Source organism: Trichosurus vulpecula, chromosome 6, assembly GCF_011100635.1.
Source record: "Trichosurus vulpecula isolate mTriVul1 chromosome 6, mTriVul1.pri, whole genome shotgun sequence".
Lineage (NCBI taxonomy): Eukaryota > Metazoa > Chordata > Mammalia > Diprotodontia > Phalangeridae > Trichosurus > Trichosurus vulpecula.
The window spans coordinates 113,637,498-113,656,643 of NC_050578.1; the positions used below are offsets into that span (position 1 = coordinate 113,637,498).

At 41.6% G+C, this 19,146-nt stretch overlaps 1 protein-coding gene across 2 annotated transcripts in view; it reads left to right on the plus strand.

Moving 5' to 3' along the window:
• Positions 1-1,160: 1,160 nt before the first annotated feature.
• The window catches only part of RNF150 (ring finger protein 150), a 354,105-nt gene continuing 336,119 nt past the window's right edge, over positions 1,161-19,146 (plus strand). For both annotated transcript variants that reach the window (XM_036763787.1, XM_036763788.1), the window contains exon 1: positions 1,161-1,650. In XM_036763787.1, the coding sequence (XP_036619682.1) occupies positions 1,161-1,650 (490 nt within the window). The remainder of the gene's footprint in view (positions 1,651-19,146) is intronic.

Sequence of the window (19,146 nt, forward strand, 5' to 3'; positions counted from 1 at the left end):
TTGCTTCATATCTCAGTTCTGCTCCTTCCACGACAACTTCGGAAAGTTCTGTTCCGATTTCAGGCTTCTCTTCCCCCTTCTGCAAAAAGAGTACCGCAGGATTCAAACTAGAAGCTTTGGACTAGATAGAACAATAACTTATTTGCGTAGCCTTTTAAAGTTGCTAAGGTATTTCGATACTTTAATTCGTGTGACTGGCACATTTTATTTTGTCGGCCTAGTTCAAACCCTTTGCAAAGTACTTGCTGGTGCCCCAGGGAACTAAGGCTATAGATTGCTGAAGAGTTGCTGAGACGCCGGGCCCACAGTAGGTGCTTAATCAATGTTTTTAAAATTGAATTAACCCAGCAGGTGTCGCTGCTGTCGAGAAAGAGAGAAGGACGGAGGAAGGCGTGCTAAGCCTAAACCCAAAGCTTTGACATCACACTAAGCTCCTCCTCAGGCGCACACATTATACACACACACGAAAACATACACACAACACACGCAAACACACACACAAACATATACGCTCAGCCTCCTCCTCTGCTGATTCCGTTTCCCCAAAGTCCCGCAGACTGCTACTTTCCCCAGACGTGCAGACAAGCCTCTCCTCCCGGTACACGTCCGTGGTGAGGAGGGGAAGGACCCCGGCGCGGAGCTTGGAGAGCCCGGCGGCGGCGGCGGCGGCAGCAGCAGGGCACGCAAAGCTGCAGCTTCCCTTTCGGGAGCCTCCTCGGGGCAGCGGCAGCACCCTTGGTGAGGAGCAGGCGACTCCCAAGTGAGCTGGAGCAGTAAGTGCTGAGCCGCTTCGCACTCTCCTCCTCCCCCTACCACCCTATGAGTGGAGGAGAAGCCACCCAGAGCGGGAGCCGGACCATTGGCCAGCCCGACTCCCCAGCGACGCCCGGGCGCCTCCTCTCCCTCCCGCCGGGCCCTGGGCGAAGAGCATGAAACAGTCGCTCTCTGGCCGCTAAGGACATAGCGATCGGCCCGGAGCCACCGGAGCCGGGCGTCCTAGAAGCCTGAGCACCGACACCGGGCAGAGCAGCAGCACCAGCCGCAGCAGCAGCAGGAGCCCGGCAGGGGGTGGGAGACGGCAACTGCAAGGACGGGGGTGGGGGGAGGGCGCGGGGGGGCGGGGACCGGGTGGAGGGGGGGGCGCCCGGCGGAGGAGAAAGATGGCAATGTCTCTCATCCAAGCGTGCCGCAGTCTGGCTCTCTCAACATGGCTGCTTTCCTTTTGTTTCGTGCATTTGCTGTGCCTGGACTTTACCGTAGCTGAGAAGGAGGAATGGTACACAGCGTTCGTGAACATCACCTACATCGAGCCGGGGTCGCCGGCGGCGGCGGCGGCGGCTGGGGCGCTGGGCGCCTCCGGGGAGCTGCGCAGCGAGAAGAGCGAGTGTGGCCGCTACGGCGAGCACTCGCCCAAGCTGGATGCCCACGGGAGGGTGGCCATGGCCAGTTCCGTCCAGGAGCGCCTGGCCTGCGACCCCAACACCAAGTTCGCCGTCCCGGCCCACGTCAAGCACTGGATAGCCCTCATCCCCAAGGGTAACTGCTCTGACAAGGACAAAATCCGGCATGCTTTCATGCAGAACGCCTCCGCGGTGGTCATTTACAATGTGGGGACCAACACCAACGAGACCACCACGATGTCCCATCCAGGTGAGCGAACGGGGGCCTGGGAGGAGGTCACTGGGGAAGCAGGGGGTGGGGGTGGGGATGGGAAGGAGGCGCTGGGGATGGAGACTCCAAGAAAAAGCTAGCGCCTGCTTCCATCTGGAAACTAGATCCTGTGCTGAAAGCTACTGACTGTTCTCTGCGCCTTGTAAGTTTGCAGGGTTTTGATGCCGGCTTTTTTTTTTTAAGACAAAGGTCATTTTCATATGGGTGATGTGGTAGGACGAATAGAGAGCTGGATTTGGAAAGACCCAGAGTTTGTTCTAAATGGTGGTAAGGAAAGGATGGAAAAGATCGAGGAAACTTTATGGGTAAGAAGACCTGGATCTGGAGGAGCCAGGACAGGAGACAGTTCTCCCTGGGGATTGCCAGCCCTGGAACTGATCGCTCTGATAGCTGGGATAGCTGTCACTGGGCGCCATCAGGTAGAGAGCTACACCTGAGCCAATAGTGCGGGTATCTAGAGGTTAGGGTTTCTCCCTGCAGCGCACCCAAGGTGAACTTGTTCCTTCAGGTTGTGTTTCACTTCTTCCTGGAAGATTAAATGTTTTCTTCCCTTCTGGGCTTGAGCAAGTGGCAAATAAAAATAATTTTTTTAACTGCTGCCTTTCAGCTGTCCAGCAGGAAAACTGATAACGGAGACATAAATGTAAACAGCCTCAAGCTGATGCAAGTGAGGAAAGTTTGCAAGGGATAAAGTTATGGCCAGTTTCTGTATGTTGTGTCATACAGGCCGAAGATGGAGGGCTTAGCATGCTTGTGAGCTGTTTGGTTAGGAGCTAATTGCAAGCTGGGAAAGGCAAGTGTTTCTTAATTGTTGCAAGCAAAGCAGGGGATACTGTAACGTAGCATACTTCCCTTTTGCAGGTGTACTTGCAGATGGAGAATATTTCCATTTGCAGGAACAAAAAAACAAACCAGGCTTGACAAAGTATTCGGTTTTAGTGGACTGACCCCAGGAGCCCAAAATAGCACCTGTTATGTGTGTCCACGAAGTGATTCCTTAGATAGAAGGACACCCTATCTCCTCCCCGCCTCCTTGTTGTGTACACATAATTCCCCAAAGACATTGTGGGAATAGGGTTGTCAGATGCTACCCCACATGGTGAGCCTTGGAATCACCTTTAAAAAAATATGAAATTGTCTTTTAAAAGATCTTTTTTAATTTGAAAGAGTGAGTTTTATTAAGTGGAATGCCGTCATCTGGAAGGAGTAAAGGGTGTGGGGAAAGGTGGGGGAGAGAAAAAACAGGCAGAAAATGCCTTCTGCAAGGACAGGTTTTCCATTCCAAGGGCCCATATGCATCAAAAGGAAAAGATCACTTATTAGTTAGATGTGCTGTAGTTTTCCAGCCAGAAATTAACACCAGCTGTTTTTCTTGAGGAAAGTGGTTGGCTTTAAAGCAAACAGGTTAGTAAGTTTAGGGGAAATTTCAAGCCTTCCTACATACTATTCTGTGGTATAATGAATGATGGATGAGTGGGAAAAGGGTCTTTGTTTTAGAATGGTTGGTTGTCTACAAGACCTTAAAAATATTTAGCATGCATTCTTGAAAAGGATTGTTTACTGGCAATGGGCAGGGCAGTTGGGAAGGATACTCTAGGTCTAGGACTTGCTTTCTCTTCAGGAATGTTTTAATAACTTTTGTTTGTTTTCATATGCACATGTGATTTTATCAGTGCAGGTAACTTCAGGCATTCAAGTTTGCTCCACTGATGCACACTGGATACTGGGAAGATTAGTAACTTCTCAGTCAATTGGAGCTTGACATGGTGGAAAGTGTGCTGTCTTGGGAATCAGAGACCTGGTTTCAAATCCCACCTGTAATGCTTATTACCTTTGTGACCTTGGGCAAGTCACTTAACCACTGTAGGCCTCAGTTTTCTCATCTGTAGAAAGAGCTGATTGTTCTAGATGCTTTTGGGGTACCTTCCAGGCTAGATTTCTGATTCATAGGGTAGGACCTGGGCTTAGGTCTTCCTAACTCCAGTTCTAGCCTTCTATCCACTCTAAAGCCTCTCAATAAACTTTATGATTAAAGCATTGCAACTTTTTTGCACTTTTCATAAGCCAAATATAATTCAGTAATATTTAATCATTTGGGCAAGGGGTGGCACTGATTATGTAGTTAGGAAGAAAGCTAGCCCTTTATAACTTAAAAAAAGGTCTTTAATAACCAAAGCAGAAGACTTTCTTCGCTTGTACCCATGCCTGGAGTCTTAAAATCAGCCTCTGATTCAACCTCAAGTCCATTGTATTATTCGTTCCTGTCTAATAGGGTTCTCTAAAACTGCCAACATGCTGGATCAATTAATGGCTTGCCTCTGTGTGCATGCTTGTGTGTGTGTGTGTGTGTGTGTGTGTGTTTTAAGAATGTAGTAAGCTGTTTTCCCACACAATTGTTGTTTTATTAAGGCTCGCTTAGGCCACACTCACAGGGGAATGGAAGATCTACTAACAGTTTGAAGGTTAAAGGCCAAGAGAAGTATAGGAAACTCTTTACCATCATAATTGCTCTCTGTGTCTAAAAATGTGTTAATACTGGATCTGGTAATAGGCTAGTAACTTTGTCTTCATTATCTAACAGCTCCTTGTCCCAAAAACTCCATTTCAGATATGGCATTGATTTTTCCTTATGGCTGCTTTAAAATGAAATACATGACCAGGGAACATTGTTAGCCCTGTATTTCACTCTGGGATGAAATTTTTTTGCTTTTCTCAACACTTGGAACCACTGGTCTGACTAACAAAGTCTTGCAGCTGTAGCATTTGGAGAATCAAAATTATTTTTTAAATTAAATTTTAAATAAGTACTTAAACTCAGTTTGGGTAAATGAGGGTGTTTGGGCCTTTGGTCAAAATATCCTCATTTCATGAAAAATGGAAGGTAGTTTACATTCATATTTTCTGAAATACTGGCTGGCTCCAATTTATGGATGCCCTACTTCTGTTCACTCCTTTCTGGAAATAACCAGGTGGCTGCGCAAGAAATCCTAGTTCCCTCCTTACTGTTCCTGGGAATTTCCCTGTTCTCCCTTTCCGTACTCCTTATTGTTATAGATCTTTCTGCTACCTCTCACTTACTCCTCCCTTGAAGCTTTGACTCCTAGGAGCATAGATGTAAAGGTGAAAGGAAGCTCAGAGGCCATGTAGTCCAAACTTCTCCCTTTACAGATAGGAAAACAGGGGCCCAAAGAATTGAAGTGCTTCCCCAAGACCAATGAGTGGAAGAACTGGGATTTTAACCTAGTTCTTCTGTTTCCAAATGCTTCCTGAATAAATAATTTCATCCAGCTTCTGCTCTTCTTCACTATCCCAAGACCCACTAGTCATTTATTTCCCTACTCTTTCCTCGGTCTCCATCTCTGGTTTTTACCCCACAGTCCCCACCCAAATTCTTCATCCTCTGACAACCTTAGAAGTCATCCTTTTTTAATTAGATTTTTTATTTTTAGTTTACAACACTTAGTTTTACATGTTCTTGATTTTCAGATTTTCTTCCCTTCCCTCCCCTCCCCCCTTCCCCCCCAAGAGGGCATGCAGTCTGATATAGCTTCTACACAGACCTTTGCATTAAACTTACTTACACAATGGTCAAGTTGTAAAGAAGAATTATGACCAATGGAATGAATTATGAGAGAGAAGAAATAAAACCAAAAAAAAAGAGCGAATAGTTTGCCTCAATCTGCATTTAGACTCCACATTTCTTTCCCTGGATGTAGCTTGCTAAAACATCATGAGTCCTTTGGAGATGTCTTTGAGCCTTGTATTGCTGAGGATTGCCAAGTCTATCAAAGTTAGTCATCACAGAATCAATGTGTCTGTGGCTGTATATGATATTCTCCTGATTCTGCTCCTCTCACTCAGCATCAGATCATGTAGGTTTTTCCAAGTTATTATGAAGTCCATGTCTTCCCCATTGCTTATAGCACAATAGTATTCCATTACGTTCATATACCACAACTTGTTCAGCCATTCCCCAGTTGAGGGGCATCCCCTTAATTTCCAATTTTTTGCCACCACGAAAAGAGCAGCTATAAATATTTTTGTACATACAGGTAGAAGCCATCTTTGCGTGTCTCTATTACCCTGCCTTCCAGCCCTTCCTCCTACCCTAATTGAAGTCCTGCTTCAGGACACAGGAACCATCGTGAGTGGGCACCATGCAAACTGCTCAATAGGGAAGACAGAAAAGGGAGTTCCTCTTCCCAGATTTGCATGGAGGGAGATGAGGTACCATCATTCCAAGTTTCCCCATAAAAAACATTGCTATTTATGGTGATGAGTTATGATGATACTATGATTACAGTTTTATGCTTCCAAGTATTGCTTCTTTGGTGTATCAAAGATCTGTGATTTTGTTTAATAAATAATTTAATGCAGCAAACATATTAAGGTACCTACTAACGTGCAGGCATAGTGAGAAGCACTGGAGATATAAGGACAAAAAGAAATCACCCCCAGTCCTGCTAGGGTTCCCAGTTCTACTATAAGAAAAGGGGATATAACCTGTAGACCTCACTCAAAACTTAGGGGAGTGGGGATGGATCTGGGGGAAAGCTTCTTGAAGGAGTTACTTGAGCTGAGCCTTGAAAGAAGATAAGGATTCTGGGCAGAGTTGAAGGGAGTGCTTTTGAGATCTGGGTAATGGCTTGTGCAAATGAAGGGAAGTAATCTATGGAATACCAAGTTCAGGGAATAGGAAGTAGTCCACTTCAGTTGGAAGGTAGGATTTAGGAAGGAGAATAAGGTGAAATTAGACTTGGAAATGTAAGATGGAGAGAAGTGATAAACTGCCTTAAACATTACGCCCATAAGCTTATATTTTATTCTAGAGACCGTAGGGAACATCCTTGGAGGTTATTCATCTTTGGACATAATCTATACACAGACTTATGCTTATGACTCCTCCACACTTTAGTAGGTCTTCATGAACTGCTGTAGCCAATAAAATTCATCACCTGGTAGACAATCTGCTTAGATTAAGCTCTTCCAGGTAGGCGACTCCTTGGAGGACAGACACATAGTATGGCTTCAGGAGTATTATGCCTTTCAAGCTCATGTTCTTCTGGTACAGCTTTAAAAAACACAGGGTTATCTGTATACTATAATGAGACATCAGGATTCTAGTAGAGGACTTCAGGTACATTATGGATTCAGAAGAGGTCTGTTTTTAATTTTTTTTTAGGGGGGGGGTGCTAATTTGTGAGCCTAAACACTACATGTAAGATTGTTTCTATGGGAAAATGTATTCCAAGTTCCAAGCAACCAACTTAATCCAAACAATTTAAAATAAAAATTTGGAATATAACCATTTGTAGATCAGAGAATGCTATTCATTCATTTTTCCATTCAACAAATGCTTATTAAGTGACTGTTTATGTACCATATGTTCTTAAGTGCTAGAGAAAATACAAAGACAAATAATATATGGTACCCTCCTTGAGGAGTTTACAATTTGCTAGTTTCAGTTTTATCCAGATATTTAAACACTTTAAACTCAAGCCTTCTAAAATTCACACATAAAAAAGATTGCTGAAGTATCCTGTTCTTCCTGCATCCATTCATTTGAGATCTGATGCCTATTAGATTAGATAAGAATTTCACCAATATTTTCTGGAGGAAATTTTAGTGAATTTGTGAGATCAGACCATGAAACACCCAAAGGTTCTGACTAACTTGAAATTCACATTCATATTTAGGTTATCCTACCTTGTCAGGATAAAGACTTGGACCCACCCAACAACATAATAAATTGTTTGAACTTGGTCCTGTCTATCACTCCATCAGATACTTGGCCCACTGGCCCTTCTCATCAAATTTTCAGGGTATTTGTGGGCCTGTGACACTTAGATTTTTACTTGAGTAGTCCATCTAATTTTTGTTTGTTTTTGAGTCAATCAGGGTTAAGAGACTTGCCCAGAGTCACATATTTAGGTGTCTGAGGTCAGATTTGAACTCAGGTTCTCCTGACTCCAGGGCCAGTGCTCTATCCACCCACCCTACCACCTAGCTGCTTCTAGTCCGTTTAATTTAACAAACACTTTTTCTAGAGAAATGTATAACCATATATTTTTAATTTTTTACTTCAATTGTTCTCTTAGTTTCTCCCACTGAAATTGCTTTTATTCTTTTTAAATTTTTATTTATTTTTAGTTTTCAACATTGACTTTTGTAAGACTTTTGAGTTCTAAAATTTTCCTTCTCTATCACCTCTCCCATCACAAAGACGGCATGCAATCTGATATAGGCTATACATGCAAAATTATATTGAATATATTTCCACATTAGTCATAACAAACATTTATTAAGCACCTTCTATACATAAGTCACTGTTCTAGGCCTGGTGGAAGGGATGAGTGGGAGACAGGAGGAGGAGAGGGGAGACTGGTACAAAGATAATGAAAAATGACTTCCTGTCTTCAAGGAAGTTATAGTCTATGGGGCAAAACTGTCTTATCTTATCATTCTTGCTACAGGCCTAACTCAGCATCCCTTGATGTATTTTCATCGATTTCCCCTTAAATTTCATTTCTTTACTTTTACTTTGTCTTTTTTTCTTATTTTGAATTAGTTAGTTCTGACTTTTTATCACTCCTACAATTATTTGTCATGATGTTCTTTTGGCCTCTGACTCACAAGAACTGTACCTATTTGGGGAAAGCTACACTAAATATTCTTTCTCTATGTGACCAATTCCTCTTTTAGTCTGCTCCCAATTTGTTTCTCCTCTTTCTTTCTTCCTCCCCTTTGGTTTCCCCTTTTCTCACGTGTCCTCATTATTTGGCCCTTGCCAGCAGTTTCTCTTGGTGACTTGTATCAGTCACAATTTGCAGAGTCCTGCCTGGTGGGATATGACTAATGCCAATATGGAAGGAAGGGGATAACCCAATCTCTAGGTGCCAGCAACCACTGCTATTTAGCTTTAAGGTTGAACAGGTAGTAATAGTGATCCCATATTTGCATCATGCTTTAAGAATTTCAAAGTGCTTTCCTTATAACAACCCTGTGAGGTCACATACTCCTGGTGCCTAGCATAGAGCTTTGTGCACACATGCTTGTGGTTGGATTAGAAATGGATTTGGGATCTCATTACTGTGGGTATTCTCACCACGATGTGGATATAAATAACCTCTCTAGGCTTTCCCATCCAGTTACAAGTTACACTCTTACCTGTGTCCTTCTATAAATTTATTACAATGGGAGGGGGCGGTTGTTCCTTGCTTTCTCTTGATCAGAGGGACAGCAGTGGGGCATGTGGACTGTCTATCAGTTTTCCTTTGGGACTAGCTTATCTTTTTTTTCACCCATACATTTTTCTGATGAATCTTTTAGGCAATATGTATTATTACCCTTATTTTGTAGGCAAGGAAATCATCAGAGAGAAATTAAGTGACGCAGATTCGAATCCAATCCCTGACCCCTACTAGCCATGTGAACATGGGCAGGTCATTGAACTTCATTGATTTTCAGTTTCCTTATTTGTTAAATGGGGATGGGGGCAACATGCTGGTCTAGATGGTTTTTAAGGTCCCTTTGAGATCTAGATTTAAGATCTTACTTTTCCATAGGACTTGCCCATGACCACACAGCTGGTAAGTGTCGAAGGCATGATTCAAACCAGATCTTCTGACTCAAAGTCCAGTTGCCTTTGGCACTATATCATACTACCTTTCATGGTAGCAAATGTCATTTCTTTTACATAAAGGATAGTTTATAGAGATTTATCTATCCATCTATACACACATACATAAAATTGTATAATATATAAAAAGCTAATATGTCATAGATATGTCAATATATCATTGTTGTTGTTTAGTCTTTCCAGTCGTGTCTGACTCTTCATGACCCCACTTGGGGTTTTCTTGGCAAAGATATTGTAGTAGTTTGCCGTTTCTTTCCCTACCTCATTTTACAAATGAGGGAACTGAGGCAAACAGAGTTAAGTGACTTGCCTAGGGTCATACAATTAGTAGAAGTCTGAGGCTGGATTTGAACTTAGGTCTTCCTGAATCTAGGCCTAGTACCCTATGCACTGTGTGATCTAGCTGTGCCATATCTATATAAGTTATCTGTCTATCTAGCTACCTAGTTTCTCTTCATTTCAACCAACAAATATTCATTAAATGACTGTGATTCCCAAAGAGCTTAACATATGTTTTAAGTAATCCCAGTTAGTATACAGGACCAGTCCACAGGTTGCCAGTGGATATTTAGACAGTGGTGTTGAAACTGGAATAATAAAGCCTATCTCCTGCTTTGGAATGTTATTTATGCATCACCACTCAACTTGAATTTTCAAAATGCAGTGCTTTAACTGAATAGTGGGAAATTGTGGCCCCCCCTAGACCCCATTGATAGAAATAGTTTAAAAAGAAGAGTAGAATGGGATTCTGGACATGGGGACCAGTTCCTGGCTTTGTCTCTCCCTAGCTCTGTAACCCTATGCAGATCGCTTACCTCTCCTGGCTTTATTTCTTCATCTGTAAAAGGGGTGAGGATGCTCCTTGCAGTTCTCAATGTCTATGATTCTATACAATTTTGACCATTGATTTCCCTGATTTCACTAACAACCTTTAAGTCATTTAGTATCTCTTCAGTCTCCCCATCTTCAAAACAGGGAATGAATGATATTGCCACCCATTAGCTCAACCCAGAGGAGACAATACAAAATGCCTCAAATTCACTCAAATAAAGAAGTGCTTATCACTCTGCATATACCATCTTTTATTGTAACCCCTATCTTACTCTGTCAACTGGGATGGAGGGGAAGGATTATGGAGAGATAAAAAGTGATTTATACATGTCAATGTTAATAGTCTACAAAGTATTCCAATTGGAGCAGTATCTTCACAAAGCTAGTTATAAGAAATGCTCCACTTCTCAGTATCCTTAATATTTTGGTATTTTTACAGTAATAAAATCAAATTCTATTTAAATTTAATAAAAGGCATATCCTCCTTTTCCATGAAGTCTGAAATAATTAGCATTTTCCTTCTCTCTATGAAACTTCTGGTTTTTTAAATTTATTTTTATTTCATTAAAAATTTCCCAATTACATGTAAAAAAAATTTAACATCTTTAAAAAAAATTGAGTTCCAAATTCTTTCCCTTCCTCTACTCCCTCATGCCTTGAGAAGGCAAGCAACATGATATTAATTAAACTTGTGAAATTATGTAAAACATATTTCTATATTAGCCACGTTACAAAAGAAAACACACACATACACATACACACATGGAAAGTAAAAAAAGTTTAAAAAATATGCTTCAATCTGTACCTGGAGTTCATTAGTTCTGCCTCTGGAAGTGGATAGTATTTTTCATCATGGGTCCTTTGGAATTATTTGGAATATTGTTTTGATCAGAGTAACTAAGTCTTTCATAGTTGATCATCATTACAATATTGCTGACATGGTATACAATGGTCTCTTGGTTCTGCTCACTTCACTTTGCATCGGTTCATATAAGTCTTCCCAGGTTTATGGAACTTTTAGTTAACACCTCCATCAGAAAACTACAATATTGCCTCATTAAAGGATAGATGTACATAAGAATCATACAAGATGAGTAGCTATGGGAGGGGTTGCAGTCTGTATTCATGGAGAGGATAATCATATTGATGAGACGGTAGTTCATTCTCACAAAGAGCTGGGCCCAAAACTGGACAAAAAGAAAAGAGCAGATAGGATTGCCTTTGGGAAATTGTGCAGTGCCTTTTGTAATTCCTAAGCTGTTTCTTGAAAGAAATTGAAGCATAAATTACCTTATCTAACTGGCATCATCAAGGAAGCTGTTCCACAATAGTAACTTTTCCAGATAATTGAGGCTTATGGAAATTTTTGAAAATGAACCATTTGTGACAAAAAAATCTTTTCATAATACATATTATACTATTCTTTTCTGAAACAAAGAGCACTAAACAATATTTTAACTCTGCGTTAATAACTCTGTCATAAATGTGACTGTTACTTTATTGAACTGCATAATAAAATACCAAAGATCACGTTATTGTATTGAGCTATATAATAATAATCACATTTATGACCCTGAGCTATCAAGACAGGCCATCACTGTGTGGCCTGAGGGCCTATAGATGTTGTTATTCCTTCCTTGGATGGTCCCACCAACTGTCAGCCATCACCATTTGTTGCTAGACACTACCACCCACTGCTTAATAGTACCTGCTTCTAAGCTGTTGGACACCTGAAAAATTGATTAGAATTCTGTCTCAAATAGAGTGAGGGGGATTTGAATGAGAGCCTGAGGGCCTTTCCTGTGAGTAAAGTGCATGAGCTTTTAGTAATTGGATTTTGTGGCATAGATTTTGGCTGTTCAGTGACCTTTTGTGTTTATTTCATGAATCTTGGCCATATTCCAGACCACTGAGTTGGGTGAATAAGTGACTTTCTGGATAAGTCATGTGCAATTGAAATATTTATATGACCCGAATGGAAAGGACAGTTGCATTCATTTCTCTTTCTGTCTTGGAATTCATTAGCAATTCTTAGCCCAGAAGAGAGAAAAGCTATGGTCCTTCCCCACCCCACCAGCAACCTTTAATACTGGCCAGCATTAGCATCTATTCTCACTGCTTCAGGATCCTTGCTTATAAGCCATTCTTTGGTCCTTCTTTAGTGTTCTGAGCAGGTTTCCTTTAGTATTTTACAAATGAGGAAACAGAGAGCTATTGAGGTTAACAGGGGTTGTCTGGTGTACTGCCTAGAGTGATGGACCTGGAACTAGAAAGACCAGGGTTTGAATCCTTCCTCAGTCAATTACCAGCTATGTGAGGAGACCATAGGCAAGCCATTTAACCTCTCTGAGCCTCAATTTCCCCATCTATTAAATGGGATAATGAAGTTTATACATGACTACAGGATAATGAGTTTAAAGCACTCTGCTTTACACAACTCTACTATTGTTGCTGTGATGATCAATCAGTAAATATTAATTAAGCACTTATAATGTGCCTGACACTGTACTAAGCGCAGGGACAAAAAAGAGGTTTCTGTCTTCAGGGAGGTTACTATCTAATAGGGAGGCAACTTGCAAATAAATATACACAAAGCAAGCTCTTTGCAGGATAGATAGGACATAGTTCACAGAGGGAAGGCACTGAAATTAGGAGGAGTTTAGGAAGACTTCCTGTAGAAGGTGGGATTTTAGTTGGAACTGAAAGAAAGCCAGGGTGGTCAGTAATTGGAGCAGAGGAGAGAAAGCCTTCCAGATATGGGTGACTTGCCTGAAGCTACATCAAGAGCAGATTTGTTGGCTTAAATTTGCCAGACAGATTCTTTGGCTTCTCTTTGCCTCTGGAATCATAGCCAAAAAGTCTTCAATGATAGTTTGTGTCAGGCTCTGAGACCTCTCACTTCTTTCAAAAGCCTGCTGCCACTCTTCTGTCCCCACCCCCACCCCTGAACTGCCTTCCTTCTTCCACTACTGCCTCTCTTCCCCTTCTCTCTCCTCCTTCCAATAGGATTTTCAAAGTCAGAGTTATGAATATTTCTCTAGGTCCCTATTAGAAAAAATCATAACTGAGAATATGTACACTGTAACATTCTTGGCAGTGCATCAACTAAATATCCTCCCCATTTCAAGGAAGAGTTCAACTTGCCATGTTGAGGGTCATATAGAGTCACAGACTTTTAGAGATTTGGAAGGGCTCTTAAAGGCTATCTGGTCCAACTTCCCACTCGGTGCAAAAATCTCCAGCACATGACACTTTTTGTGTGTCCTCTTTGAGGAGAGGCTGTACCTCCTGTGGAGTTAGTCCAAGTGTGTTAAGGGTTCTGGGAGGAAGGGGAGAACTTGGATCTTTATTGCTTGTTTAGTCTTTTAAAAGGATTGCTTTGGCTGCCTAAAATGTAGCTATTAAAAAAAATTACTCAAGTTTTGAAAATCAGGAATTTCTTTAGTTCCAGCTCAGCCCTTGACTCATTATTGTGTGACTTTGAGCTAGCCATTCATTCATTCAAAAATTATTGATTTCTGTGGTACTTTGCTAGGCACTGGGGAATACAGAAACAAAAACAAATATCAGTTCCTGCCCTCAGAGAGTTTTACATCCTCCTGAGGAGGTACATGGGCAGCTAGGTGACAGTTGATAGAGCGCCACCTAGAGTCAGGAAGACTTATCTTCTTGAGTTGAAATCTGGCCTCCGACACTCCCTAGCTGTGTGACTCTGAGGAAGTGACCTAACCTTGTTTGCCTCAGTTTCCTCATCTGTCAAATGAATCAGAGAAGGAAATGGCAAACTATTCCAGTATCTCTGCCAGGAATACTCCAAATGGGGTCACAGAGACTAGGAGATGACTGAAATGGCTGAATAACAACAACAAGAAGGAGAAATATGTAAGTAACTATAAGCTAATTTTAGGAGGAAGAGGACACAGAAAACTAAGGGGAGGTGAAATGAGCTTTGCATTGGAAGTGGCAGCTGATTTGTTCTGAAGGAAGCTAAGGAATAGAGATAGAGATGAGGGAGAGTGATGAAAATGGAGAAGGGGGTAGGAGAAATGGCAGAAGGACTGCCTGGGCAAAGATTGGGGTGGAGAGGAGGTGGTATGCTCAGGTCAGGGAATAGAAAGGAGACCAGTTCAACTGGAATACATCCCTCTAGAGAGAGTGTGGAAGAGAATAGTGAGACACAAATCTGGAAAGGTGAGTGGGAGCCAAATCGATAAGGCCTTTAAATGACAAACTGAGGACATCCTATTTTATTCTAGAGGCGAGAGCCACTTCAGAGTTTCCAGACCTCCTGCTTTGTAAAATGAGTGTATTTCCTAGTGTAACAGCCATTTTGGGAGGGGTACAACCTCCTGAGAAGGCTGTGATAGATAATACCTTTATAGACAAAGACTGGGAAAGGACTTGAAGCCTCTTCTAACCCAAAGGTTCTTAACCTTTTTGTGTGATCCTTGGTAGTCTGATGAAGTCTATGTACCTCTCAGAATAATGTTTTTAAATATATATAATAAAATACATATAATAATACATAAATATATATAAATACACATAAAATACACATAATAAAATATGTAGGGTTACCAACGAAATCAATTTTATTGACATGTAGATACCAAATTTTAAAAAAAATCCAAGCTTGTGGACCCCAGGTTAAGAACCCCTGATCTAGTCCAACCCTCAAATTTTACAGATGAGGTAGCTGAATCCAGAGAGGTTAAGACTTTCCTGAAGTTCTGCAGATAGTAAACAGCAGAGCCTAGATTGAGGTCAGCTCAGATAACCACTGAGGTCCCTTTTTGTTCTAAGATCCTGTGAGTTTATAGCGCTAAACTCAAGTTCTTCTGGGGACTACTATTCTATTCTTTTATTTAAAATGAACTTTTATTCTACCTTCCAAAGATAGTTGTATAATGAAGAACTACAGTAGATACATAGAATCAATACAGAAAAACACCAGCACCAGAACCACCCCCACCCCTAGCCCCCAGCCCAGGAGAGCCGTAACTGACAGTTCTGGTTCCTATGACAAGAAAAGTTGGCAGTGAAGAGACCTTGAGGAAAGGCCTTGCATCTGAGAGAGATGGGGTAAGAGACCTCAGGGAAAGACCTTTGACTTTGGAACAGAAAGCCATGTGTCAAAAGTGATTTCTCTGAGGCCTGGTATAAGAAGTTTGCCACAGATAAAAGGAAGAAGCCAGAGGTGGCCGTGGAGAAGCTTACCTGCATCTTGAGTTCTGCAAAAAGGGGAAAAGACTGCCATTGGTAGCTTCCTGTTTTGATCAGGTATCCTCGTTGACTAGATGCTTGTTTGGATCCATTTGCTTAAAAAAATAAAAGTGCATGTGCTGTCAACATCCTTTTGATTTCTAAGCCCCAGGACAAAGCTTCAGTCACCTTGACTTAGTCATGGGTCTGGCCCCTGAGAAATCCTTATTTACACAGAAGGAGGAGAATAGAACATCCATCCTCCTCCCAAATGGGGCAAAAGAGGCTTCCTCTCTGTGCATGACTAGTCTGCTAGTATACTTTTGAAAGGGGCTATGATTGAGGCACTTTGGGGGTGATGGCAGTAGACACATATGAATGCCAAACTTTTGACTTGTATGGTGGCTATCACCACTACACCACGTTTAGACTCCCTTCTACCCAGAGGAGTTTGATTATGCTGTGAGTAAAGTCAGATTCTTCTAGCTCCTGCATATATGTGGGCATATATGGCAAGCCTGAGACCTTATCTGGCTGGTTACTAGATGACCCAGTGGATAGCAGAAGGGGCTTTAAAAAGGCTCTTCACTACCAAAGTCAGAAAGGTATGGGACAAAAAGATCACAGCTTTGTAGTACATGAATGGAGCATGATGAATGATGGGTGTTCTAAGCCAATCCTTTTATATCTCAACCTTGTAAGATGTTTCCATTGTTCCTAGGAGAGGGGGTGGTTGAAGGAATTCTAATTGAGTATGCCATTAAAGAGCTCCTTCAGTTACTCAACAAGCATCTATTAAGTGCTCCGTATGTGCCTGGCACTGTGCTCTAAATGCTAAGGCTATAAAGAAAGGTAAAACCAGTCTGTAGCATGATTTCATCAGCTTTGTTTCCTTCTGGAGAATTATGATGGAATGAAGAGAATCATGAGAACTGGGATCAGTTTCTTGCTCTGACACTGTTCCTGTGACTCTGGGCAAGTCTTTTGCTTTTCCTCTACCTTGGTTTCTACTTTGGAAATAGGAGCAATAATAATCCATTACCTAATTTACAGGCTTGGTGTGAGTAAAGCCCTGAGGACATTTTAGCTGTTGTCATTTTGTTTAAAGATTGGAGAACCACACCAAGAATTTCTCAATGGTCTTCATTCCGGAGCATTCCTGTTATGATGGCCATGGGAGATTGTACAACAGGCAGTGGTTTCCAGTAATGAATTAGTGACTTATGGAAAATGACTGGATTCTGCAGATTTGAGCAAGCCTACAGGCAGATGGGGAGAAGCAAATTAGGTCCATGGAATCCCATCTATGCATTTTATAACAAGTGAAACATGTACTTACTTGGTCACTAGGCAGAGCAATCAAACAGCAAAAGAATATGCCTGGGATTTTCTGTGATGTGCTTACCTTTCGGGAGGCAGTGTTGGGGTAGGGGACGCATCTCTCACCCAAGGTCATCATGTCTAGATTGAAGGAAAGTGGACTATATTTTGACTCAGAATTCTCAGATTACTTAAAGGGGTGGCATGGAATGTTGTTATTTTTTTAACTTTCTCCCATATGAATGAATGAGTGAATGAATAAAAAAATCATTTATCAATACCATGTGCCAAACGCTTGCTAAATGCTGGAAATACAAACACAAAAGCAAAGATAGTTCTTGTCCTCAAGGAGCTTATATTCTAACGAGGGGAGGTTGTCTGTATTTATATGTTTATATAAATACATATAAATATTGGCTTCACCCATGCTCCCATGCATCTTCTCCAGAAGGTCCAGTTTTGAGTGTGGAGCAACATCGGGGGCAAGGAGGAAAATTCACGTCCGTGATTGGGCATTATGATGTAGATTAAGTGGATAAAAAAATTTCACTGGCCACTCCTGTCCCAGCTCAATTCAGCAAGTATTTATTGAATGTACAGAGCAATATGCTAAAGATTAAATAAGAAACAGTTCATATCCTCAGGGAGTTTACAGTCTTATCAAAGATTGACATGTTCTAACTATACTAATAATAACAGGCGTTTGGTGCATCTTACAGGTACGAAACGCAGGGCTATGTGAAGTCATCCCCTTAGTAAGGGACAAGTTAATTACTAACTTCGAGGGAATCAGGGAAAGCTTCCTAAAGTATGTCACCTTTGGGGTTTGGGGCAGTGGCCCTAGCCATTCCTTTGGCCACTTAGCACAGAGCCTCTCATTGATTCTACCTGTCAGCTCACAATCACCTGAGAAGGAAACATGAAGAGCCTAGTTATTTCATCTCTTAGTCATAGCCCTAAGGTGAAGGGACAATTTCAAAGCAGAAAAGCAGCCAGGGTTCTATCTAGATGGCATTTTCATCACAAACTCACCCTTCCAGTAAAATAATTGCTTTCTCAGCAATGGATGTCAAGCATAGCTTCTAGTTATTATTGTTCGTCCTTCGTTCTCAAAGAGGACCATGACATCAGGAAGAGGATGCTATGACATTGAAGTGAGAGAGGGCTGTGCAAAGTCACCAGCCTCACTTTCTCCTCTGGAACCTTCTAGGCCTATGGCAAGATATAGATCAGGACAACTAGAGATGGGCCTCAACTACTAGCTATATGCCTAGGGGATATAAAGACATACCTTGGTTGTCCTGGGTATCTTCCTCCCAATTGTCAAGGCCCACGTAAACATGCCCAACTAAATGGAAACTTACCAGGAAACCTTCCAGTTCTAAATGCAGCCTTCCTAGGCATTGGAGGTTTACTTGGGACCTAACCTTCTCTCTGCTGATGTCTAAAACTCCCCAAAGACAACAGGATAATGACCAGCCTTTTAATCTACCAGCAACTGTATTAACTTTTCCTTTCTCTTAAAGATTCCAACTAAGTGCTGTCCTCCCCACCTCCCCCATATGCCAAGACTAATGTAATCATTAACCATGCAGTTTACCAATATTCCTGTGGCCTTAGGGTTAGAGCTGGAAGGGTCTTCAGAGATCAAATAGCCCAACCTCCTCATTTTACAGAGGCAGAAACTGAGACCCAGAGGATGTTAAGTGGTTTGTCCAACTTCAAAGCAGTAATAGAGCTAGGGATTAGAGCCCAGATGACCGAACTCCACATCTCATCATCTTGTCATCATGCCATATTGTCTCCTTCCTTTCTGAGTGGCACTTTCATTTGAATTCATTTGCAGGGGGTGGGGGGAGGTAAGCAAAACATCTTTGATCTGCTTTATTATTTGTTGTCTTAAAAGAATCTTTTCTTTAAAACAAAATGAACATAATTAAAACCCTGTTTCTAGTCAATTAGAAAGCCTTGTTTTGGAATGAAAAAACATTCAGACAGCACATTAATGAAGCTGGCATTGGCTTATTGGCCTCATGTTAGAGAACTACGTACAGTAAATAGCTCTCCTAATTTGGTTTTACTGGTTCCTCTGAAGTAATCAATTCTTTTCTCTTTTGCTTCCATACTTCTGCTTTTTTTATTAGAGCCTTGTACTGATCACGTCTTTAAGAGGGAACTCACAAATTGCCCACTGTTTAAGGGAAAATATATGAATTCAGTCGAATTGCGTAAAGTTCATTGCATTTTTAGAAAGAGTGGGAAAAAGCCATTTTTTCTCAATAAAAGAAGCTAATTAGCCTACCTTCCAAACTGTGGCATCAGTACAAACACTCTATTCCATTTTGAGCTGAGGTCTTTGCTGAGGTGGCTTAGAATTACTGCAATAGTCCATTGCTGTTTGTTTGTTCCTGCCTGACTGGTATTTTGGCATTAAAATGATATTTACTCATTAGTGTTATTATGATATTGTGGCGATGGAGCCT